The sequence below is a fragment of the Condylura cristata genome, unplaced genomic scaffold, assembly GCF_000260355.1.
Source record: "Condylura cristata isolate star-nosed mole 26May11 unplaced genomic scaffold, ConCri1.0 scaffold00002, whole genome shotgun sequence".
Classification (NCBI taxonomy): Eukaryota; Metazoa; Chordata; class Mammalia; order Eulipotyphla; family Talpidae; genus Condylura; species Condylura cristata.
Genome location: NW_004567103.1, coordinates 58,415,447 through 58,442,502, shown reverse-complemented (window position 1 = coordinate 58,442,502; position 27,056 = coordinate 58,415,447). Strand labels below are relative to the sequence as shown.

The 27,056-nt window shown below is 33.2% G+C and overlaps 1 protein-coding gene across 2 annotated transcripts in view; it reads left to right on the top strand.

Moving 5' to 3' along the window:
• The window catches only part of GALNT13 (polypeptide N-acetylgalactosaminyltransferase 13), a 413,355-nt gene that overhangs the window by 257,077 nt on the left and 129,222 nt on the right, over positions 1 to 27,056 (top strand). For both annotated transcript variants that reach the window (XM_004674649.2, XM_012728953.1), the window contains exons 8-9: positions 2,346 to 2,463; positions 26,285 to 26,465. In XM_004674649.2, the coding sequence (XP_004674706.1) occupies positions 2,346 to 2,463; positions 26,285 to 26,465 (299 nt within the window). The remainder of the gene's footprint in view (positions 1 to 2,345; positions 2,464 to 26,284; positions 26,466 to 27,056) is intronic.

Sequence of the window (27,056 nt, the reverse complement as noted above, 5' to 3'; positions counted from 1 at the left end):
CTGAAGTCTAAAATGAGAGTTTATGTATAGAGAGATACAATTAATTTAAAGCACATTCAAGACATTTATTTGAATGATTAACATGAACAACAAAAGTCTATAGCCCTATCTGATTAACTCTTTACTATATATAGGACACTATGCTAAGTGCTTAGCTTCTATTAACTTGATTTGTCTCCACTGATTTACTGTGTTGTGGGTAATGTTCATAGCCAATGGGCTGAATATTTTTTCCCCAATAGAACTGTTTAAATTGACAGGTTGTTTGACATTGTATAGACAGGTTTGACATTGTATAGACACAAACTTACAAAGCAAATGATCTCCGCTAATTCAATTATAATCAGGGTTTTTAATTTTCCAGTCTAAACATTTTTTCACCCTAAACATTTAAAGTCCTCACAGACATTGAAATGTTTCTTAAGGGAGATTATAGAGCAGTTAACATAGAACAAGACATGTTGCATAATGCTGGCTATAACTGATATTATTTATGGCACAGGCTCCAGACTGAGAAAACCCACTGAAATTGCAAATACAAAGAAATCACTTTAGGAGCATCTGTTTCAGAAAATAAGTAATCTTTGAGGAATTATAATTTTTTTTTATTTTACTTATACAATTTGTCAAACTTAAATGAAATATGAAACTTGCCTAAGATTAAGCATATAACTTATTTTAGTCAGTTTTACATTTCTCACATATTTATAGGGATTATGATCAACTGCAAGATGAATTTCAATATGTGTGTTTAAGTTAAACATATTAGTATTTTATTAGAAGAGAGGTGGATAGGCATTTTGAATTTATCATTAAAAAAACATCACTTAACATTCTTAAAATGTTGGTTACATTCTGATAGGATAATTGCAGCAATTTTTGTTAATCATTTCATTAAATAGACTATCCAGCGTTGTAATACCTTATATAGCTATTGTCAGAGTTCTAAAACCCCAATCAGGTGAGGGTCATGGCTACTCCGTAATTGCCATCTGTTTAGTTTTGCTAGTGTTTCTCATTATAAGCCAGAAGGTCAGTGATACCGTTCATGATAGGAACCCAACAAGACTGAAGTAATAAAACAGCTCTGAGTCTAAGCAAGACTCTGCTACTCCTACTGATGGACAGTTAATTACCTGAGTATAAAACAGAGAGAACATTGGGAGAAATTAAGAACTTTGCAATATGGTAGCAATCCTAGTACAATATTAGTTGGTGGTGTTTCAATGAATTGTACTTTTCAATTAGAGAACGTGAGCAAATCTTGTGGCAGGAGAAATGATTTTGGAAGAAACAAAACATTTTTCTCAATCTCAGACTACATGGATAAGCATTCAGAATCTAAGTTATTAAATCAGAGAGTCCACTTCTTTAGCAGCGTGTTAGAATTGGAACTTTACACAGAAGTAAAAGTTTGGCTCTCCCCAGGCCAATTAAATCTGAATCTGTGGAGAGTGGTATTGAAGAATTCAAAAAGAATAATTGCCAGTACAGATAGATCTCTATAAATGACTAGAACTTTCTTATTTAGTCTTAATTGTACAATTTGGAAAGATTTGTGTAGTTCACAATAACCACTAGCTTTTGTTATGTTTCTTAATTAATAATTAGTCATTTCAACATTTAACTTCTTTCTTCTCTAGAGACTTTCAAATGTAAAAACTAAAAGGAATTTACTACTCCTGGGAGAAAATTTTAGAATCGGTGTTAAAGAGCTTTCTGAACAGCTGAAGAATATATTGAGTTATTTACCTTTTGGGGTATATAATACAGTCTGTCATCTTAATTAGGTAAAGAGAACAATAAACAGTTAGATGAAAAGATCTGCTGTTAAAAAATATATGTTATAATTGGACACATATTGTTTTATATGTTATAGTATTTAATATTTTCATATATAGGCTATATAGTTTTCTTAAAGATATGATATGTGCAGATTTCTAAAATTCACATGAAAATGAGTATTAATTAAGGGAAAATTATCAAAACTGGTAAATTCATAACCAACTAATCTCCTCAAGGGCACTGCTAAAAGCACTAGCTTCACTAAGGCTTCCAGAAAAAATACAGATGCCCGATCTTACATGGCCAGTGTTTATCCCATCTTATTTATTTAATCACATATAGGAAAAACATAGACTAAATTTAGTTTTAAAGAAAATGTGAAGTAAAAAATGCTACTTACTAAGTTTAAAACTTCTTTCACCTTGTCTTTCCATTGCAAGATTTTTGAATACTACTTTTTACAATTTAAAATGTCTCTAAAATATTTGCTAAAGTTTAATTAAACTCCACACACTGTGTTCAAAAGATATTCTTTTCTTTTTGTTTTTTTTTTCAACTAGGACCCCTACTATGGCTGGTGGCCTATTTTCTATTGACAGAAACTACTTTGAAGAGATAGGAACTTACGATGCAGGAATGGATATCTGGGGTGGAGAGAATCTTGAAATGTCTTTTAGGGTAATTGCATCTTACTTTATTTTTTGATTTTGAACATACTATGCTGTAGCATGCACATATAGATCTAGTAATTTTATGTCAAAACTTTTCTGTGAAGTGATGCAAAATACTGATTAGTTGCTCATTTAATACTTAATTACAATAGAAGCATTGCTAGAGTCTTTGCATGCAATATTTACTGTTAAATGGGAAATTTTGGTATTTTATTAAAAAGTTTTCAACAGTAAGTCTTTTATTCATACTACAAAGACATTAGAGTTTTGACTTTTTAAAATAAAAAAGAGCTTTATTTTTAAAATATTGCATTACCCTAAACAATCACTTTGTGCTTTTAACTGAAGCTTGCAAGTGTTTATGGCTACATAAATTTACAACTACTGCCTAAGGTTATTTTCAAGTAACTTTAAGATTAAACTGTTGTCATAGGAAATCTGGATAATTCTGCAAGTAGCTTGACTCTTCACTATCATAGACATTATTGTCTGAAGAATCAGTTGTTTGAATACTGCAAGTTCACATATTAAATGGCCTTCCTTGTAAATAAAAAGAATCAATCCCTCATATATGTTACTAAGAAGCATATAAATAATTTTAATAATTTTTATACTCAGGATTTTAAAATAGGGACACATAAATGTATTTTCATGCTAAGAAATTATAGTGGTATGCTTTTTTTTGTTTGTTTGAACCATGTATTAACATTTAAATGAATTAATTTCATAATACTGCTGTTTTTCATTTTCCCTTCCTGGAATTTAATCTGAAATAATCAAAGTATTCTATTATTTTTGAAAATTATTAGTACAATAGGATTATTAGAGTTTGGACATTTTTGTAAAGTTCAAGAGTTATGACTTTTAATGTATCATTTGGCAAGTAAGGCTTGCTTTTCACTAACATGGTATAAATGTATCAGACACTGGATAAGAAAATTACAAAATTTCAGAATACGAATTACTTTGTAGTTACATAATGTAGAAGTTCGTAGCTCTTAGATAATCTAAATTATTTTAGAAGCATTAGAATAGACTTGTGATACAATAGATTGTTTTGCTCATTAGCCTTCCTTAGTGCTAGGTATGTGAAAATAACATTAGCTAATGGAATTTTCTTCCTACTGAACATGCCTGTATATTTGTAGTTTGATGGAATTTATGCCATAAAACTGTGTATCATACTCAGTAGACTTCTGGCCTTCATGTAGATAATACATGTTTGCACAACCTTTGGAAATATTTGGAGACCATAGGTTGTTTGTTATAGTCCTCAAGGTGAAAAAATAGAGGTGACAAAATAGAGGTGACATTTGGAGGGACAAAACAAGGAATGAAAGGAAGTAGGTAGGAATGTAGGAAGTAAGTTAAGTAAGTTCAGAATATTCAAAACCTTAAAAAATATTTTTGCCCTTAGATGTAATGATGAGCATATGGACACATTGACTTACCAATATCCCTTGGATGCTGTGCTTGGATATACTTGGCGGGGGGAGGGGTGTGCATCAACAGCCATATTGCTATTATCTGTATTACCCACTACTCCTTCTTTCCTAAGATTCTTTATTCATTTCTTTCTTGCCAGATATTTATTAGTTATCTGCCAATAACCCATCCCCTCCTCATGTAGCTCCCAGATAATATTTTTTATCTGAGTGATGAAAAGATGTGTTAGGAATGACAGAACAATAGGATAATTTAGAAGAAGGTGAGTAGGAAATGCAGAAGAAATATTTAAACATATCACAGGAGAAGATGGGAGAATACAACAGGGTGATCCAGATTCCAAGGGGAAAGAGTAAATACACTAGTGGCCATGAAAATGATCACAACTCCTCAAACTTAAATAGGAGGTTTTCTTTGGTGATTTCATATTTTTTTTAAAGATTTATTTATTTGTTTTTACAGAACTGGGTACAGGAGAGGTGCAGGGGCGGTGAGAGGATTCACCAGAGACAGAGTGGTTAGCAGAACAGGCAGATCTACAAAGCATTTTGCTGAGGAGAGCAGTGGGTGTGCCAGGAGAGGTCTGCCACACCATGTGGGTCACCTCCTGGGTAAGCAGGGATCGAACTCATGCTGAAGTGGCCCCACCCTCCCAGTTCTGTGCACCAACCCACTGCACCACCAGGGAGGGCCCCTGATTTCATAGTTTAAAGAAATAAAATAATCCTATGTGCCTGTACTCCAAATATTTTTAAGCATGTCTTTACTTTCTGTATGCTTCAGTGAAAACAAAACATATGTTTTTTTAGACTCTTTATTCATGTCTTGTTTTTCTTTCCATGACATGAATATGTTTGCTTAGTAATCAGCACTCTAAATGAGGAAGCTACTTAGTGTGAGAAAATGCTGGAATAGTACATTAGCAAAGGAATGAAAATCACCCTTTAAATTCATGAAGACAAGTGTAAAGCCAATTAAATTATACAACAAACATATTTTGAACATTTCGTGTGTCTTTCACATCTTCTGTATATTGAACACATACCAGCTATAAAAGTGAATAAATTGTGATGTTTTATCCTCAAAAAATAAAAAATGAAGAACCCCATTGCTATGAGAGAGATACATATGTATTGTTACATATGTATTGTTAACATTAAAAAGAGGTAATTTATTTTATAAGTAAAAGGTTTTCTTTTCTCTGTCATGTTAGTGTATGTGATTGATACTAATATATATCATTTAACCTCAACTGTGAAAAGGTGACTATAACAATAATGAATTATTTGTAGTTCTGATCTATGAAAGTTTGTGGATTCTGGTTGGCCTAAGGGAGTTGAAGCCAATCAGGTTTATTTATAAAAGTATCACTTGATCTATAATACCCAGAGTTCATACTGACATTTGAAAATTTGATGAAACCTATAACCTCCAGCCTCATATATACAATAGGTAAAAACACAGCTTCAAAAGGTTGAAAAAAAATCCTTTGAATTCTCAGAATAAAAATCCTTGCATATAATAATAATAAATACCAATATTCATAGGGCGAGTAAGTGTAATTGTTGAAAATTTAAACTAACATTCTAACACCAGTGACCAGGCTGCTAACTACTACAGAGTAACACTGACTTTGTATGGATTGTGTCTCAAATGTATTAAATGTTTGTCTTTAAACCAAATAATAAAGTTTATCCCTCTATAACATAACAATCCTAACCGCTGAGGAGAGAGGGTGAGAAGACAGTATGTACAGGTGATCTTTCTCTGCAGTTCTCTGATAGTTGTCACATCTAGTGATCTTGTTTCCCTCTTGTAGATTTTAGTCTCTTGTGGCATATAAAACACATCCAATAGCAGTGAGAAAATGTACATGTAAATTCTGAAACTCAAAAAAATAGTCTTAGATATGGGTGATACAGTAGTGAACAATATAGATAAAACCATATCCACATGGAACTTGTATTTTATGAAGGAAACAGATGCTAGAAAAGAGAAATACATACATACTAGACAAATAAAATATATTAATATGTTAGTGATGAGTGTTAAGGGAAGAGAATTATGAAATGTTAAATGTTGGGTTGAAATGTTATATAGGAAGAGATGACTATTCATATGAAATAATGACATAATGAAGCCGATATAAAAGCACCATCTACTTATTAGTAAAGATGATATTAATATATTTTGTCTAGTATCTGTTTCCTTCATAAAAATGCAAATTCCATGCAGACATGTTTTATCTGTATTGTATAAGAGTGTAATGGTTTCCTGGTATGTTTTGGAGTACATTAAATGAGATCCTGTATATAGTGCTGAGCCCCCACCTACCATATGTAAAGTGTGTCATAGATAGCAGAGGTGGTGGTATAGTGGTTCTAAGCTATATAGCTTTAAGCCTCCACATAATGCTTTAAGGAATTGTCTAGCCTTCATCAATAGGCAACACCATGCAGACCTAGGAGAGTTCCTGAGTTGAGGAGATAGAGCTGAGAGTCTGAAGAGAGCAGGTCTATTAGAATTTGATGAGAAGAGTATTGGAGAGAGAGCTGCACAGAGAACTCAGGGAATATTGAGTGCTGAGCAGCATAGATATATGAAAAAATGACCCAACATCCAGAAAAGAATCATCAGGAAGATTATAACTCTCATTGCTTTATAAGCAGAGATAGTGCCTGTACTTTCCAGTCAGAGTAATTTGTAGCATGGGGTAGAATAACTATTGAAAAGAACATAATATACTTCTAAGTAACCCATGTATAAAAGAAGTCAAAAGTGACATTAACATTTTTTTAAACTGAATGAAATTAAAACATAGCATATCAAAGTTTGTGGTGCCACGAAAGCAATAAAGGGGAATTTATTAAATAGATAAAATATATCAAATAAAATATATAAAATTAATTAATTCCGCTTCCATCTTCAGGAGCCAGAACAAAGGAGGAGAGTGTATTGAAAATATATGAGAAAAGAAATAATTAAAATTAAAACATAAATTATGGAATATAAAATAGGATGTTTATATAAAAGCAATGAAACCCAAAGCTGTTTCCTTGAGATCAATAAAACAGATAAAATTCTCACCAAATATAAAGGAAAAATAGAGACAAATTACTAATACTGGAATTGAGGAAGGTGACAATATTATGGATTCTACTGACATCTAAAGAGACATAAGTATTATTGACAGCCTTTGACAACAAACTTGACAAAACTCCAAAGAAGAAATAGATTAACCAAATAGCCTTATAGCTAAGAAAGAAATTAAGGTTGTACTTTAACAAACAGATTTCAAAAAGGAAATGATGGCAGATTTTATTCTATGATTTATTATATGTTTTGCATAGGAATGAGAACTACACAAACTTTCAGAAAATTGAAGAGGAGATACTGCCTCCTAACTTTCTATGAGGTCAACATTACTCAGATAGTAAAATTGAAAGACACATTACTAAACTAGAAAACTACAAAACAATGTCTCTTTTAAACATGGATAGAAAAATTCTAAGTAAAATTTTACTAAATCTTACCCTCTGAGTATATAAAGTATTATATACTTCTGAGGCCCATCCCAGCAGTGCAAGAATGAGTTAACGTTTGAAATCAACCCATGTAGTTTACCATGTTGAAATCCAAAATGAAAGTCAAATAATCATCTGCATATATACAAAAAGTACTTGAGAAAAACAACATTAAGACCAAAAAAAGAAGAAAATAATTATATCAAGGGACTTCCTGAACCTAATAAAAGGGGTTTCTGGTTTAAAATCTACAGAATGCTTGATGTTAAAAGTCTGCATCATTTTATCACAATCAGAAAAAGATGAGGATACCGGTTCTTATCACTTATACATAACAATATACTGGCAGGCCATAGAAAAGAACAATAAATAGAAGTCATCCAGATTGGAATACAAAAAAAATAAGACTGTCATGCCAAATAGCATGATTGTCTAGAAAATTCAAAGAATGAAGAAAAGCTACTAAAATAAGTGACCTATGTCTGCAGGATACAGGAATAGTATACAAAAATCAATTTGTTTCTTCATACTTGTATCAAACAATTGAAAATTTGGAATAACAAATCATTTAGAATTGAATAAAAAATGTAAAATTGTGATGAATCTGACAAAGGATATGCAAAGAAGTCACCTCTGAACACTACAATATATTGCTGATGAAAACTTATAGTGAACTAGGATCTATATATAGATATACCTATACATATATACCTAGTATGGTTGGAAACCTCAGTAGGATAGTCTTAAGATGTCTGTTCTCCCCGTATCAATATAGATTCAATGAAATATTAATAATTTCTTGTTTCAAAATTATTTTTAATTGATGAGTTGATTCTAAATGCAATGCAAGAGACAGAATAACAAAAAAAGGTTTGGTTACAAAAAGAGTTACAGAACTAATGGCATGTGATTGCAAAAGGATTATACAGTTTATAGTAATCAGGACTGTGTGATATTGGTATAAAGACAATCAGCTGAAACAAAATTGGAAATCTAGAAATACATCCACAATTATAAGAACAAGTGATTTTAAATATATATGAAAAGAGGGCCTCCTTGGTGGCCTATCAGTTTAAGTCTCAGCACTGTCAGTATGATGATTTGAGCTGCAGTCAGGGATCTGACCCACGTGGCACATCAGACCTCTCCTGTCTCACCTGCTGCTCCACTCAGCAGTGTATTTCAGTAGATCCACCTGTTCTGCTGCCCACTCTGTTGCTGATGAATCTTCTTTACCCACTCCCATGCTTTTAGCCTACATCCCAGTTCTTGCATTCATAAATAAAAATAAATATTTAAATAAAAGACTTTTCAGTGGAGGAAAGATGTTATTTTTCAATAAATAATGCTGCAACATCTGGCTATCCTTCTGGAAAAATTTAAAACTATACCTCACACTATATAAATTCTACCTCAAAATTTAAAACCTACACTTCTAAAACTTATGTGACCTTTCATTAGATAACACATAAAAGTACACATTGATAAACTGGACTTCCTCAAAATGAAGAACTTTTATTCTTCAATCCCACAATTAAGAAATTGAAAAGAAGAAATTGTTAACAAATAATATATCTGCTAAAGGACATGTATCTGGGAAAAGAAAAGACTTAAAACTCAATGAAAAGAAAACAAACCATCAGAAAATGACTCAAATATATGAATGGACATTTCAATAAGAAAGCCTTGACATAGGAAAATCCTTAACAAATTAGTTATTAGAGATATTCAGTTAAAAACAATGAGATAGGGCTTTCCCTGGTGGTGCAGCAGGTTAAAGCACAGCACTGAGAAGCTAAAGCCACTTCAGCATGAGTTCGATCCCTTGCCTGGAGGTGACCCACATGGTGCTGCAGACCTCTCCTGATCTGCCTATAGCTCCCCTCACAGAGTACTTTGTCAGTCAGCCTGTTCTGCTCCCCACTCTGGCTCTGGTGAATTCTCTCACTGCCCCTGTACCTCTAGTCTGTACCCCAGTTCGGTATGCAAAAATAAATAAATTAAAAAAAAATAAATGAGATAAGACTTCAATCAATAGACTAGCTGAAGTTGAAAAAGGCTGTGTTGGTGAGGATATAGAAATGATATGCATACAATGTATGTGTATTGTGTTGTATTTATTTAACGAAGGGAAAGAAAGCATTTGTTCATAAAGACATGTTCATAGCAACTTTGTCAAAGACACAAAGCAAATATCCATGAAAAAGTTAATAAATTGTAGTTTATTCATACATAGCATACTACTAAAAAAATGAATGAACTAATTGTATTCCCTGCAACATTGTGAATATTGAAATAATTAAACTTGTGAAATAAGTCAGAAATAATATTACCTACAGAATGAATCCATTTATATAAAATATTAATAAATGAAAATTAATTTATAAATGGCAGAAAGTAGATAAGTTGTCTAGGGATAGAGAAGGTGAGAGAGGAGAGCTGGAGAGAAAAATGACAAAGATTTATGTGAAAAATTTGGGGGGCAATGGATATATTTATTATGTTGGTGTGGTGATAACCTTACAGGTTTCACATTGGCCTGTAAACTTATGAAATGGAACAGTATAAATAAATGAAGTTCATTATTTGTATCATTTATCCACAAAAATGTTAAAATATTTCAACATATACTCCACAGACATCCTCTAAAGATACAAAATGAAGGGAAAATGTAATTGATAGTATCTAGTTAACTATAGAGCTCTAGACTTTAGACCATATTCTCAGTATAGGTGAGCCAAATTACCTTTAAATACTACCCTGTTTTCTGATAAACAATTGACCTCTCAGGACAGCTATATGGATTAAATGAGATAAAACTTACTGAAGTATGCCATCCTATGGAAATATTAACTTTATTATTATCATTACTCCTAAAAATATATTGAAGTATTTTATGCACTGTGCCATCCTATGTAAATATTAACTTTATTATTATCATTACTCCTAAATATAAGCTGCTTTATCAAACTAACATTTTAATCAACAGGAGACTGGAAATTATTTTAATGTTTTAATTTTTTTCTTTCCAAATTACAATGAAAATAACAATATATTTATCTGAAAAACATAACCAAATGAAATGTCTTATGATGGGAAATCCATTTATTTCTAAATTGTACAAGCAATGAAGTAGAAAGGAAATGAGAACTGACATAATAAATAGAAAAATGGAAGGCAGAGTTTCCTACTGAACAGAATAGTGTGGTAAATGAGGTGAAAAAGTTGTAGAATTTTGGAGGATTGTAGTGTCCAGGTTTCTGAAAGTATAAAAGTAATGAATTTTCTAGAAATGTCCACACTATTCATATTTGATCAATGAAAATGTCAGCAATTTAGACAAAAGTCTATCTATTTCTATTTGAGTTCATTATCTTTTTGAAAACTTGATTCATGCAAATCTGGGCATAGCTTTTTGGATTCTCTGTCACTGTACAAAACTTAACTGTTTTTGCTTTATTAGAAAATAGGCTATAATGAAATATTTCAATGAAGTGAGCCTCAATCTAAATTCATGTGTTAGCCACAGTTTCATGGAGATAGTTTGTGAAATATTTCTCTTTAAATAGGATAAAGCACCTTGTAATGATAATATAGAGATTTCCTAGCTTGTTTCTGATTGGTAATCACCAGGCATCCTGAAGAATATGGATTTCTAACAATTAAGAGAACTAGGAAATTATGTAATGCGGAAAATGGATAGGAATTAAATGCATGAAAAAAGGAAGAAATGGAATGAAAAGTAAAAAGTAGTTATGCATAAAATATACATTGTTGTTTTCATTAAAATACAAAGCAGAGGTAATCATATTTTCACAAAATTGAATCATAAATACACATCAGAAGCAAATTTTATTGGAAGATCATGCTAAGTTTTTTTTGTATCTTGTATTAAAACTTTGAATGGAAATAATGGTGCATGAAAGTAAAACACGCTATTGATTTCTGAACTATGACAAAGAAAGCATTTTGACAATGCTATTCTTTAACAAATACAGGCACATGTCAGACATATCAAGCAGAATTTTCAGAATATATGTCTGGCTTTTGAGTAAATTTTAGTACATGAAGAAACCAACAGTCATCACTGGAGACAAATATCTGAAATGTCATGTTTGGGAAACAAACTCCAGTTCTGTCTCTATTTTCTGAGCTTCTCATAAAAGATCTTTATGATCCTCTGATCTTAAATATGAGTGATTTCAACAATATTGATTGATTTATAACAATAGAAAAAAACTACATATGAAGAATGTTAATGTGCTCAGAATGTGCACAACAAATCCTGACAGCTTCTGTCCTGGCCAAATTTTATTGAAGCCTCCATTAAGTCTACTTAATCATACAAAATGCTGCAGTGAATTAAGGCAATTATCCTCCTGATTTGCATTTGAAATGAGCCTAAAATATTCTGATAATGAAATGTTTAACTTTCTTTTTGTTTCTAAATATGTGCTGCCATGAATTGACTTTGAACTATTTGTTTTACAAATTAAAGCTTCCTTTTTTTCCTTTATGGAAAGGACAAATCAATGTAAATAACTTTCCCAAATGCTTCTAGTTTTGAAATTTTGAGAATCATTTGTAGAGAGAGTTTGATTAAATGAGATAAACCTGCCATTAAATTCAAATAATTTGCAATTAAATTTAGGTCAGAGAATTAACTATTTAATTTAAAAACAGACAGATGTATGGAAGATAGCCTCAGTCCCTGGTATCACAGAACATGTGCTAGAAGGTGATGAAAGAAAATAAGTGAGTGAACAGGAAAGTTGGTCTGTTGATTCAGATAAAGGCAAGTACTTTGAAGAAAACAAAATAAGAGGTAGAACGCTGTTTTATTTGAGTTGTCAGCGAAAACTGTTTAGGAGCAATTTCAGCTGAGATAAAATTGACAGCAAGAGTCAGCTGTGCAAATATTTGAAGGAGGAACATTCACAATGGAGCAGTATACAGGAAAGTAAAAGCACAGAAACCTCTCAAATTATAAAATGATGAGCCAAATTCGCTCATTCCAACTCTATAGGATTACAAAAATCCCAAAATTTTGGAGGAAGCTAAATTTTCTTATTCAGAAGTTAAGCAAAGAATTGGACTTTTCATGGCACACATAATGCAGTCTATACAAATGCTGATTTATAATGATATGCATCTGAAACTTACATATGTTTTAATGCAGTGTTACCTCAATAAAAATCATTAAAAGATAATTCATTTTCACATAATATTTGATTGATCACCTTAGCCAATAGTTAATATGCACCTACTATGTACCAAGCTAGATACTTTATATCTAGAAGCGAATAAAGCAAGACAGGTTCTCTAGGAGTTTATTTTTTTATGATGCTTAGCATTTGAATAACAAGTGATAGTTATTATACACATATTATAATGGATCTCAGCATGGGTTAAATGTGTGAAGTCTTTATCTCCAAATATTTGATTTTTATCTTTAATGCATTTTGTAATTTTTGCATTATATATTTCAAATTACCTCTGTAGTAGCCAGGTATCAATCTATCTCTTATTTTACTACTCAACCAATGTGAATTGCTACATGCCCACCCTGCACTAGATACTGTGGATAGCATAAGTAGTGTATATGGCATGGCTCTTGATCTCAGTCAGCTTAGAAAGTATAGCATCATATGAAGTTGCAGCTGTAAAGTACATTAATTTCAAAGAAGGGAAATATTTTTGTGGTCTAGGATAGTTAGGGAAATTTTTAAAATTAAAAGTTCAAGTCTGATGTCCTAGACAGCAGGGCAGGAGAGGAGCCAGAGCTGGTAATAAGTGAGCTCTCCATTTACAATCAATATTCTCCATAGTGCTTTGTACCAGAACTAAATAAGGCTGCACTATTTGGTCCCCACATATATTTTTGCACTCTTGAAAGTTACATAAATAGCATATCATAAGCCATTAAAAGTGTATTTTTGCAGAACTGGGACTCAAGGGACAGAATTAATGAAGTACCCAAGCTCAAGAAATTGAACCTATTATTTTATATATAGTTATATATGACCCCTTAAAAATTTTAAGTCAAAATTGCAAACATTGTTTCTGTAGATGTGCATGTAGCTAAAAATCCTAGTGCACCTTGCTAGCCACAATTAATGTATTCAAAATCAAATTCATCTGCTTTTTATTAAAGAGCCAAATTTAAATCTCTATGGTAACTATTGCAATAAATGTGCAACATCTTAAGCTATGATTATTCTGTCACACTTAGTAATGTCTATCTTAAGTGCATGACTACCAACCGTTTCACTGCTGTTCTAGTCAACCAAAAATGTAGTTAAAAAGGGTAACCAATTATGAGGTTTATTTGAATAAGGCTGAATGATTTGAGAATAACAGATTCTAGGTACTGGGAATAAATCTTTTGAGAGTGTAGAATAATGTTGAGGGAAAATTTTGATCCAGCTGCTCAGAATTTGACTATTAACAATAACACTAGTTTTAAGTATCATTGAAAAGGTTGTTGCAGATTTGTAATAGAATTTTTAAATTATTCTTAAAAAGTCATCTAACTACAGCATTCACTATATTGGCAAAAATCCAAGTTTGGTGAATTTAAGTCTTAAAATATTTCATTATTAAATTAGCCAATGGTTTAAACTGCAAACATGCTAAAATTGGAATCAAAATTTTGGTGTAGTAGTCTTAGCACTTCTCTATTGCCATCACAATGAGCCTGAATACTAAAATATATTTGTACCTGTACTACTCTTTATTAAAGGTTTGACTAAATTTTCCAAGTCATTACAATTATAGTCATTTTCTATTTGTTTAAATTTTCAACCAAATTATGCTTTTATTTCTTTATTTTAACCAGTCAACCAACTTTATATTCTGTATGTTTTACTGGTCAAACAAAACTGTTTGTGTTTGAGCAATTGTCATAACTGTTGGATTTTCTGAATTGAGAATCTATAAATAAATATTTAAGGATCAAGATCTAGCACTAAAGCTGTAATAATATATTTAATACTAATGAAAGACTGTGCTCCTTGATCATTTATCTGACCCTGGGAATTCCTGCACCTAAAAATCTTTTTTTTTTTTTTCATATTTGGAGAATATAAGAGAAACTCTTGACTCTTTAAGGTCATAGAAAGTTAAAGATGTACTTGAGGAAGTTGGAAATGTGTTGCAGAGGCAAGACAAAGTATAAGGAGGGTGACAGATTTGAGAACTAGCTTTCCAGAATTTATAATTAAATGAGCATATGAGAATGGATGAATTTGCCAAGAGAGAAAATAGGAAGAGCAAAATAACTAGACATGTCCTTAGGTAGCACCTACATTTAGGAGTTGGGAAAAAAGTCAAAGCTGTCAGGGAAGAACTAATATATATCACAAAAATCTCAGAAAGTTATGGTGATTGTCAACAGTGTGAAATGCTGCAGAGAGTAAGGAAATAATAATGTGTAGGTTCATAAAAGCTTTGTGAGCAGTTTCAGGTAATAGAATAAAGATAGTAGAATAATAATGTTAAGAAAACTGGAGTGTGTAGATATGGAGAAAAAAGAAAAACTTTTAGAGAAGTTGCTCCGGGCCCTCCCTGGTGGTGCAACAGGTATAGGATGCAGCACTGCAAGCTAGCTGCAGCTGATTCAAGTTTGATCCCTGCACCCACATGGTGCAGCAGACCTCTCCTGACCCACCCACTGCTCCCCTCAGCAGTGTACTTTGTTGTCTGTCTGTCCTGCTCCCCACAGTCTCTGGTGAATCCTCTCATCCCCTGCACTTCTGGCCTGTACCCCAGTTTTATATGTATTAAAAAAAAAATTGCCCAGAAAATAGAAAAGAAAAAGAATATGCATAGTAACTTGTGGAGTAAACATGATCAAAACAATTATATTTTTATTCCTTTATAAAATAAATTATAAGTTGATAGAAAGGATTTTAAAACCTCAGTGATAGTTAAAAAGGAAAAAGTATGTTGAGATAAATACATGCAGATGCTGGAAAAATATTATTATGACAACGTGGTGTGTCTGTGTAACACTTCTAGCTTACCAAGCAGTTTTATGCTTATTATTTCACTATGTCCTTATTAGAACTCTGTGTCTAAGTTGTAAGTTATCTTATTCTATGAATTTTGAATCTCAAAGAAATTAAGCCATACTGCCAGAGATTGATAAGGCCAACCATCAAACCCACGTCTGCTCCAGTATAATGCTTTGTTATTTTGAGTTCAAGAACTCAAGGGCAGGGTTTAACCTTGGATGAGGTAGCTGACTCTTTCCTGAAATGGAAAGAAGAAACTAAGACTATATTAGATGTTTCAAGGTGGAAATGAATAGAAAGTCGGGTCAATTCTTTTTGAACCTAAGAAAAGTGGAAAGTAAAAAAAGAGTATTTACCAAGAGTATGGGGTTGATATTTAGACTTGATAAGAAGAGAAAGTTTTAGATGAAATACTGTTTCCCAGCAAGCATTTGAAGGAAAGCTCATGTTCTCTATGAAACAATCTTTAAATATCACAACAAATATCTTACAAATCTAGTGAAACAGATGAAGACACTATCTTTACTAGCTGTAAGAATCAAATCTGGAGATTTAAACCTTGCACTACATTGCCTTGTTTATGGTTGATAAGTGAGCAAAGTAACATGTTCGATGTTACTATCATGGTTATTTCCTTACTCTTCTAAAATATAACAGACATGTATTACCAATTTCTTTTAAAACCCAAAATATTCAAAGTAGAGTATTCTTTCATAGTGTACTTATGGATGGTGTAGTGAATGCCAAAGATAGCATATATTAATATTTTATGTTTCAGACTTACCTCACTATTTTACAGAAAATATGAGGGCCCACTAATGTGATTTTTAAAATAAATCACAATTTTCCATAGGGGCCATTCAAAGTTATATGGAATCCCTAGGGAAAAGTTTTATAAGAAACAAAACTTACAGCTTCTTGGCAAGAAACAAAATTGTCACTAGCTGATTAAAAATCAGAAAAAGAAAATTCTGTTCATGAGGAGATTATGGTTAAAGTGAGTACCTCTTAAAACAACTCTTTTCCTGAAGGCTTTCGAGACCTTTTTTTCATCTGTCAAATGTGAACTGATGGCCACATTAATTAATAATCCTAACGCTCACAACTTACTGACCTCTGAGTTAACATCAAGACAGTCCTGTTTTATTGTTCCTTCTCCATGCCTCAGTGTCCAGCATGTTTCTTCAGAAAAAGTCAGTGGCTAGCTAGTACATATTTTCTGAATAAATGCTATCAAGTCCTGAGAGAAAATGAGTGGGAGGAGTGATATTGTCCCTCTGCTCATATGATCCCAAGACTTTAAATTAAAGCATCTAACTATTTTACAAGTTACACAGGAAATTTCACTTAAAATAAAATGCTACGGTTGCAGTCAGGTAAAGCTGCCAGTTTGGAGGTGGAGAAATTGAATAACTGATGGATAACACTTTCTGAGGTAAGGGAATTTCTTCCCCTACCCTCATCCATGTTCTTTTTCAGTATCTTTGGCATCCTCAAAAGAGCAGGGATGTTTTCACACACTGCAGCTGGGAACCCAGGTGCTCTAGCAATATTCAAAGGCAACTGTTCTGGCATGAATTCTAGGACAGCACCACACAGCTGTCATGAGCTGCTCTGTGGCTGGAAGCAGCAGATGTTACTGATATCATACAGGCTGTCAGATCATCAGACATGGTACATTTTACACTAATGTAAAGTGCAAAATATCTGACCCCCATATCATTTAATACAACACAGACCTATTCCATCCTATTTGCAAATATCTCATCTACATTTAAATTTTTTACACTTCATATTTACTTATAAGATTAGTTGTTGAACAAGGAAAGCACTAATTACAATAATTCCACCTTGTTTTAACATTCCTTTTAAAAACACTGAAAGTGCTTCTAAACCCTACAATACTCATTATATCTTAAGATTATTGGTTATTACAAGATGAACAGAAAGATTCATGTCACATGTTACTTCCTGTGTTCTTTTTTCATGAATTATCTGATTGTGACACACCACACTAATAAAAAAAAAATATGAAAAGCTAGACACTAATTTTCTTAAGCCGAACTATCTTATGTTATGTGGAATTTTCAATATCCGCTAGACTGTTTTATGGCCATTTCATGTCTCTATATTCATTACTTGCCACTTCAGCCCAAAACAGAAGATTTGCCATCACACAATCAGCACTGTGCCTTGCTGTTGATCTAAAAGGGGATTGGAAATTTCCACAATATCATTGAACCCAGTGAGATGTGGAATGATGACAGATAACACTTCTGATGTCAGCAAATGTGTGATCATTTGAAAGGTCAGAAAGTGCCAAGGCAAAGGAAGTTATTGAAGGTCAAAAAGTACTGGTAGAATAAACTATAAAATGTTAGCCTGTGCCTATTGGAGGTATCTCCATTATTCATTTAACTGTTGGGATGGGTGTTTTGCTTATGAGAGGTAGAAAACAAGGTTAAAAAGCTGAACTGTGACCATAATGACTTCACCACACCTTTCTGATATAGGAACACTAGTTCATATACATGCTGTCTCATTTCCAATTCAAAATTCCTCTTCTGCCTCAGGCCACACCTAGTATAAGCACAACTTTCCCAGGCTTCTGCTGCATTTTCTTCTCTCCATTCTTCACTCCTCAGCCCCAACCCCTGTGCTCATTTACTAAGTCCTCAGTAAAGGAAGACTGTTCACTGGGTTCAGAGGCTTCTCTAGAGAATCTTATCCCAGGGTTAACTTGTTAAGTCCTTTAGAAAATGAGTAAGTGTAAAAGGGTCTATTTTAAATTTGGAGCTTTTCAGAGGTTCATTTCTAAGCTGGAAAGTACTGGAAGGGGAAAGTACTTGACAACAGGATATTTTAGAAGCAAATTGATGAGATATATGAAATGGAATCAATTCACTTCAGAATTGTCTATATTAAATGCCCATGCAAAAATAAACTCTTCAAATCACTCTAATATGAACTCTTTTTTAGGAACAAATGTGTTTTTATGGTTCCCCTTGATTTTATAGCTTCTCTTTCCTTTATAAAATGTAAGAACTCCCAAATCTAAGGAAATACATGTTTATTGCCTCATATAATTATTACAGATTTATTTCTTTCATGCACTTTCTTGTTCAGATAATGGCATTTTTGTTTTTTTTTAAAACTTTGTATTTGTTTATCCATACAGAACTGGGATACAGGTCAGAGGTGCAGGGGCTGTGAGGGGATTCACCAGAGACAGATCCGGGAGCAGAACAGGCAGATAGAAGAAGTACACTGCTGAGGGGAGCAGCGGGCTGGTCAGGAGAGGTCTACCCACCATCTGGATCACCTCCGGGGGAGAAGGAATCGAACTGATGTTAAGGTGACTTAGATTCTCAGTGCTGTGCTTTAACCCGCTGCGCCACAGGGAGGGCCAGATAATTTATTTTTTATCATGTACCTTTAACATATCTGCAATATACTTAGTAAATAGGAACATGTTAATTAAAAATCTTGGTGAGTTCAACCAAGATACATAAAATATTTATACATAAATACATAAAAATATGACTTCTAAAAGTGGTCATTTAGTTTAAATAAAGAGTTTAGTCTGAATCCTAAAAACCTGAAAGAAAACAGACATTATCAACTTCCCTCACCTCCTCTTCTTTTACATACGGATTTTTGAAGGTCTCTCTGTATTGACCTGTTCCCAACTCTGCAGTCAAGTTTGTGTTTATTTCAAGACCAGAATCCAGTTTGCCAATTTTAAATCTGATGCTTTCTCCTCTTTCTGATACCAATAATAATTCTGTTTAAAGAATAGCATTAAATTATTAAGAACTGACTGATTCTCAGAGATGTTGAATCTGTGATCTCTGGCAACTTAGGTAAAGGCCACAGCAACCTGATGCACAAGAGACTTCATCTTAAGATGTTATGATATCAGGTTATTATTCCAGCTCTAGGGACCTTTTCCAGATTGCATTTACTAAATCCATTAAAATATATTGTAAAGTGAAAACTAGGATAAGAGTCAACTCAATCAATTGGAAATGACATCTCCTATTTAAAACTATGAGGAATATCTGGCAAATTTTATGTCAAGAATAATAGAAAATGTCCCTTCCTTACATGTGCTTGTTTTGAAACATCATTTATGTCTCTTGTATTTGTATCAACTTATCAAGCATCACCATGGGTTTTAGCAGCTCAGTGAAGGCTCTTTTAGACTTTGTTTCAATTTAAAAGTGAAAGGATTTGTCACCAATCTACTTGAGGATGTGTAAACAAAGTAGAGTTGAAGTGCTAACAGTGATTATTTGAGAGAAACAATGAATATAGAATGAAATATTTTTTTAACAGAGTCTTCAATCTCTTTCAGTTATCCCATTGTAAGAACTAAGAAAGTAATAACTTTTGTTCCTAATTTCATTTTATTGTAGGCACATTTTGAGTACAGAGGAGAATTTTCTCATAATGTCAATATTAATAGGTCTATCAATTGATCAACATGCATTAAACACCAGTATGAGCTAAACATGTTTTTAATTTTTATAAATGCTGATTTAATAAAACAACTGAGTTCTGAGTTTTAAGTTTTTTTCACTATATTCTAATTGTACCTCATTTTCATAAAGTGAAAGCAATAATATGATGGCAGGGGGTTACTTGCCGGGTTTACTTCTGAGAGAATATTAGCCTGTTGAAATCCTAGGACAACAAGCAGATATAGATATAAAGTAGTTTAGATATCATAAATGTGGGTTGAAACATGTTTTGTTCAGTTTATACTGTTTTTGTAGACACTACAGTGTAATTTTAAAGAATGAAATGTGTTTCTATCAAAAACATGTATAAGTATAAAGACACTATATATACACATAAATAAATATGGACGAGAGTCTTCTAGGAAAGACACAGATAAAAGAAGGCACGCATGTTGATTTTTAATTTTAATTCCTCAGTTATGTCAAGTTATTACATTGTTATCTAATTTCATTGCCATCACTCTGATCTAAGTTATTATCATCTCTTTTCTATATTATTCCAATAGCCCTTTAGTAAGCTCCACCTGTTTGCTCAATTTTTATTCATTTTGAAGTACATTGGTCTGCCTTATTCGTCACATCCCCAAGGCTGTTTTCAAGTCTCATTTTACTACTGTGTAAAAGCTTTATAGCATAGAAAGGTGAAGAGGTCAAGTTCACCTGGCTGGTCAGGGGCATAACTGGGACATGAACTCAGGAGCTAGATCCTGCACAGGTGTAATCACTGTGCCATTACTTTCCATTATCAGTGTTGTTATAATTTTTATTAAGGTCATATTAAAAAATAATATTGGAATACTAGGGAAGACTTAGAATGTGTGTGGGTTGGGGATGAAGATAAGTATAAAAGCAATCAACAACATGAATTTGGTGAAGCAGCTATAAAATTAGTTAAAAAATTATCACTGTGGCCCTCCCTGGTGGCGCAGCGGGTTAAAGCACAGCACTGAGAATCTAAAGCCGCTTCCTCATGAGTTCGATTCCCGCCTGCCCCGGAGGTGACCACATGGTGTGGCAGACCTCTCCTGACCCGCCCGCTGCTCCCCTCAGCAGTGTACTTCCTCAATCTGCCTGTTCTGCTCCCCACTCTGTCTCTGGTGAAGCCTCTCGCCGCCCCTGAGCCTCTGGCCTGTACCCCAGTTCTGTATGCACAAATAAATAAATCTTTAAAAAAAAAATTAAAAAAAAAATTATCACTGAACTAAAATTGCAGCTAGAGTTTTTGGAATTGGCAAATCTTAATTAAAATGTCTCTGATGTAGGTGCCAAACTACATGAAAAGGATAATATAAATTTGTGAATTGTCTTCTAACAGGGGAAGAAATCAAGTAGGAGAGCAAATGAGCAATGGGCATTTTATTTTGATAAATAACTTTCTCAATTATCAAAAAATTCTATAAACATATCGGAGAATAAAGACATGTAGCTAGTTAGCCTCATTCCTCTGTGTAAAGGAAGAGTTTGTGTCTTGTATGTGGTTATATTTACTTGCAAGAGATGCGATATACAAATACTGACCTGTTGTAAGCCTACAAAATAACAATCAAATACATTTAGTGATACAAAGCAATTTGAACATGATAAATTCATGTGGATGTGACATCATGTTTTATTCAGTTTATACTGTTTGTTCAGACACAATAAAATAATTCCAGGGAATTGGGCCCTCCCTGATGGCGCAGCAGGTTAAAGCACAGCACTAAGAAGCTAAAACCACTTCCTCATGAGCTCGATCCCCGCCTGCCCTGGAGGTAACCCACAAGGCGTGGCAGACCTCTCCTGACCCCCCTGCTGCTCCCCTCAGCAGTGTACTTTACCAATTTGTCTGTTCTGCTCCCCCTCTATCTCTGGTGAATCTTTTCGCCACCCCTGCACCTCTGGCCTGTACCCCAGTTCTGTATGCACAAATAAATAAATATTTAAAAAAAAAAGTAAAAATAATTCCAGGAAATTAAATATTCTAATTTAATTGGGTTCCAATTGCTTATTCTTCTTAAACTCCTTACTGTGTACCAAACACCTAGAAATTGATATTATGATGCCTCCAAAAGGCAAAATTCATCAAGATTTTTTTTAAAAAAAGCATTTTTTAAAATCAAAAATAAACTGATAGTCTATATTTGTTGGTTTCCCTGATTAACAACAATGAAATAATATACAGTTAATATTATTTCTTCCCATATGAAATATCAGGCTAGACAGAAGTATTAGAAAAGTGCTTAATGTATACAGTCTGATTAAGAATTTAGGAAGTAGTTGTGTTCCCTGTTTTCCAGTGGGGAAATTAGGCCTTGAGAAGTCAAATATAATTTTCACAAACATACATAACATGAGAGAGACATTAAAAAAATTCTATTTGCTTATTTTCAAAACCAAATTCTTTTAATGACTGTCTTATACTCTTCCTTCTTCCCTTTTTTCTTTCCTTCCTTTACTCCATCCTTCTAAAATATTTACTGAAGTTACACTAAAGGAAATTATTATAGTATATTATAGTGATCATTTGGGGCTCCAGTTACTACTTTAATATTTAACCAGTTTTCTTTTTATTTTTCCATTCATTTATATTACCCAAGTGTCTATTACATGCAAGGTAACAATACAGTCAAAATTGCATAAATGTTTTGCTTTTATTATACCTTGATAGTATTATGAATGTCAGCCATCTAATGCATAATGTTATCATTCCTACCATGGTCTTGTAATTTTTATGAAAATTTTGGAAAGGGGCTTTAGCTAGAAAATACAATATGAAGGTCTATCCACACATTCTGTGAGCACAGATGACCATGGGAGAAGTACTCACTTTATTCCAGGAGTCAGTATCCTGTGGCTCACAAACAGTATTCCCCGAGTTGTGAAATAGTTGTCACCCCCTCTATGTCTCCTAAATATATTTAAGAACTGCTCCCATGTGCGAGAATCAAAATCAGGGCAAAGTTTTCCTTCTGTTTTATTTATCAATGATTATTGCATTACATGTCTATACAAAATCTCATTGAAAGTTAGGAGTAAAACAAAAGATCGGCTCTTCTGTATTTCTTGTTCTGTTAGGATTAGAAATCACTGAGGTTTTATCCAACTGTCCCCAAAGTCCTCTCTCTCAGCATCACTGTATCACTGGGCCTAACAAATGTGCTAAAGCAAACTCTTCAAAAAAGCCCAACCCATCACCTGGATTCTCTGTACCAGAAGTCATCCCTGATTTATTGGAATAATGGTTTTCCCCACACTTGAGGCTAGCCCAAACTTCTTTAACTACAGCAGACTTTGTAGCAACACCAGCATAGCTTGCAAATTTTACTGCTCAACAAGTATCCAGTAGGAACTGAAATGCTCTTTCATTCATTTAGCTCTCTTAGATGACCTAAGTGAGGAAAGAGCTCTACATTTATGCCTACTTCATAGAAAGGGCAAAAAGTTCTCTACCACTAACACTTCCCTTAGTTGTAACATTCCTCACACTAAAGAGAAAACATTAAATTCCCTCTCAAGTATATAATGTCATATGCTGTGTCTTCTGAATTTGGGGTACTTTGTTGAGTGTACTAGTTATAGAACAAATACCTGAATACTAACTCATGTGTTAAAGCTAGAGATAATAGGAGGTTGACTAAATTATTATCTTTGATAATATATTAAAAATTAATATTCTATCATTTGGCAGCCTTTTATTATAAACCATCAAACCTTTCTAATTGTTATTTGTTGTGTGTGACCTCCATAAAACTTTATCCGTTCTCAAGGCATGTGGAACAGCAGTTATATATCATTTTACTAGACATCTCTGCTTGGTATTATAATTTAAATATTTCCTAAAAATTTAATTTAAAGTTCCCTTAAACATGTGTATTTAAAACAGGTCATTTTGGCAAGGATACCTTTTTCCATGTTAATCTTGCTAATTAACTTTTAATTACGCATTCTTCCATTCAATTTATAGTGATGCCTACTGAGTGCCAGGCACTGGGCTTATCTCTGAGCATACAAAGATAATCAGAAATCTCCATTTTCCTTTTAGATCTTATTTTTTTTTAAGATTTATTCATTTATTCATATAGAACTGGGGTACAGGCCAGAGATGCGGAGGGTGAGAGGATTCACCAGAGACAGAGTGGGGGGCAGAACAGGCAGATCGACGAAGTACACTGCTGAGGGTAGCAGCGGGCGGGTCAGGAGAGGTCTGCCTCGCCATGTGGACTCCTCCGCGGCAGGCAGGAATCAAACTCATGCGGAAGTGGCTTAAGCTTCCTAGTGCAGTGCTTTAACCCGCTGTGCCACCAGGGAGGGCCCTGTATCTTAAATTTTAATTGGGGAAAATATACATAAAAATAAATAGACAAATAAGTTGAAAATTGTTACAGCAATGAAGAACACAATCAGGGTGCTATTTAAGAAAACAACTAATGTAGGATATATAAAATATTGAAGTTAGGGAAGAGCTCTTGAATGAGGTAATATTTTAGCTAAAATTAAAGGTAATGTGAAACAGGTAATAAGGCAAAGAACTGATGGGATTTTATTCCAAGTATAGGAAAAACACATGTTGAAGTATTGGTGTGTGAGTTTGAGAAACATTATTCTAGGAAATGGTAGAAGGCCAATATGACCAATATGTATTGGCAGAAGGAGAGAAAAAGGGAGGTTCTTGGAGGCCATGCTGAAAGATTGTGTTTAAGTGCACAATTATTGAATTATTTAAAAGGTAAATAAAATGAAATGATTGGATTTTTAAAGGCTACTCTGTTTCTCAGTACAAATTAAATTATAGGAGCACAACCATGAAAGCATCAAGATAAGAATCTAATGCAATAATCAGACAAGACATATTGGAGATAAATATTCTGGAAAATATTTACAGATAACACCATCATGATTTGTTATTGGGTTAAATATAAATCATGAAAGGAGGAAAAAAAGGAGAAATCGATGATGGATTCTAGGGTTTTGGGATTTCTTTGTTGTTATCTCTAGATTAAATACCTGGGGTGAATGGTGGCATCATTTATTGATTAAAACAAATAAATACTGAAAAAAGAAAATAATGTGACCTGGATAACAATCATCCCACTTTCGCTATGTTAATTTTGGTACCTCTAAATGTGCAAAAGGAAGTGTTATAATAGATGTTTGGGTACCCAGGTCTGGATCCAAGAGGAGAGGCCTGGACTGAGATGGGATTGTTGAGGTTGTCAGTATTCAGATGTATGAGGCCACCTAATGAATAGAAAGGATGGATGTCAACGTAACAATGTAAAAACTGTGAATTTAGGCAAAACAAGTAAAGGGATACAAGAAAGTTTCATTAAGGAATTTTGAGGTTCACTAAGGAATTTTGAGGTTCACTATGACAATTTGGGGGAAATATAGAAATAAATAGCACTTCATATTAGGTAAAAAATGAATGAAAATTGACAGAGGGAGAACAACATACCAATAAAATATAATTTATGTTAATTTACATGAAGGGAAACCCACGCTGCAGTGACTGCCAGTGGCTTGACAGTGCTGAGACCTAACCTTTGCACCACCAGGGTGGCCCCAAAATAAATATTCTATGTATATTTACTCAATACCAAGCCTCAAATGCAAAGTAAATGTTAGGAGATGTGTGTGTGTGTGTGTGTGTGTGTGTGTGTGATACCAAAAAATATATAACTTTCTTCCAAGAGTTTATATTTTTAAAGGAGAGATAGTGAAGTAGACAATTACTTAAATATAGTATAATCAGTTCTTCATAATATGTTTAAAGTACAAAAGACAAACAATACTAAATCTCCCACAGGGCCCCCTAGAAATAGTGATCTTGGAGATGGGATTTGAAAGATGCATGGACAATGAACAGATATAAAGGAATCCAAGGACATTTTAATAATAATAACATAAACATCTGGATATCAATAGAAATCTAAAATTCCACAAGAATGTACTATATAATTGATTGGTTGCTCCCCAAAGAAAATTGAGTGATTGACCATGGGTTCTAATACATACAGATTTCTAGCATTCATTCATGACAGAATTTGGATTCCAAGTATCTATTAAATAGTAATGAAGTTTACTCTAATTGGTTACTCTAATAAAACACATGAAAATAATTACCACTTACCTCTGTGATTCCAATGCTATGATAATGAACTATATTGAGATTTTCCAAATTATTACCCTTTGCCAAACTGAAGAATGCCAGTCCTGTGTCATTCAGATGTTTGCCTGACACATGGAATAGCTGAGGGTTTGACCTCCATCTCAGTTGATTCTCATTCGATATGCAGCATTATCTTACGTGATGGTTATGCCGTGATCACTCTCTTCCCCAGATTTGGCAATGTGGAGGCTCATTGGAGATTGTGACTTGCTCCCATGTTGGCCATGTTTTTCGAAAGGCAACACCGTACACTTTCCCGGGTGGCACTGGTCATGTCATCAACAAGAACAATAGGAGACTGGCAGAAGTTTGGATGGATGAATTTAAAGATTTCTTCTATATCATTTCCCCAGGTAAAAATTCTGATATTTTTCTTCCTCTGAAGAGAAAAATAAAATCTTAAAGAGGGTGAATGGGTGTTTCATTATTAATGTCATTTTGCTAACTTAAGTAAAATGTTTATTACCTTTACTTTGCAAAAATTATATTTGAGAAAGTTGTACTATGAAGAGAATTTTGCCTTAAGATGAAAAGATTGCTCATTTAATATGCCTATAAGTATTTTTCTTTTTTGATTCATTGTTGTCACAAGTATTAGACTAGCTATGTGGAAAAATTGTACACAGAGATCTAAATTCAATATTATGTTATCATATATCAGCTCAATTTAAGAATTTTTTAAAAATGTTTAAACAAATAGTTACTACTGCTTTATTTTCTTGATTTGCTGATTAGGAAGATAACATGATTTTATACAGAAACAAGGTGAGAATTATGCATATACTCAAAATTATATTTTAAAGAGTATTCAGTGACAGCCAATTACTTAGCAGTAGAAAGTAAAAAATCATAATATGGGACAATAAAAAGTTATTTCACCAATTAGGGGAATAGTTATAGAAAGAAAAGTATATATATGTGGTTACTGGGGTTTGAGATTATGA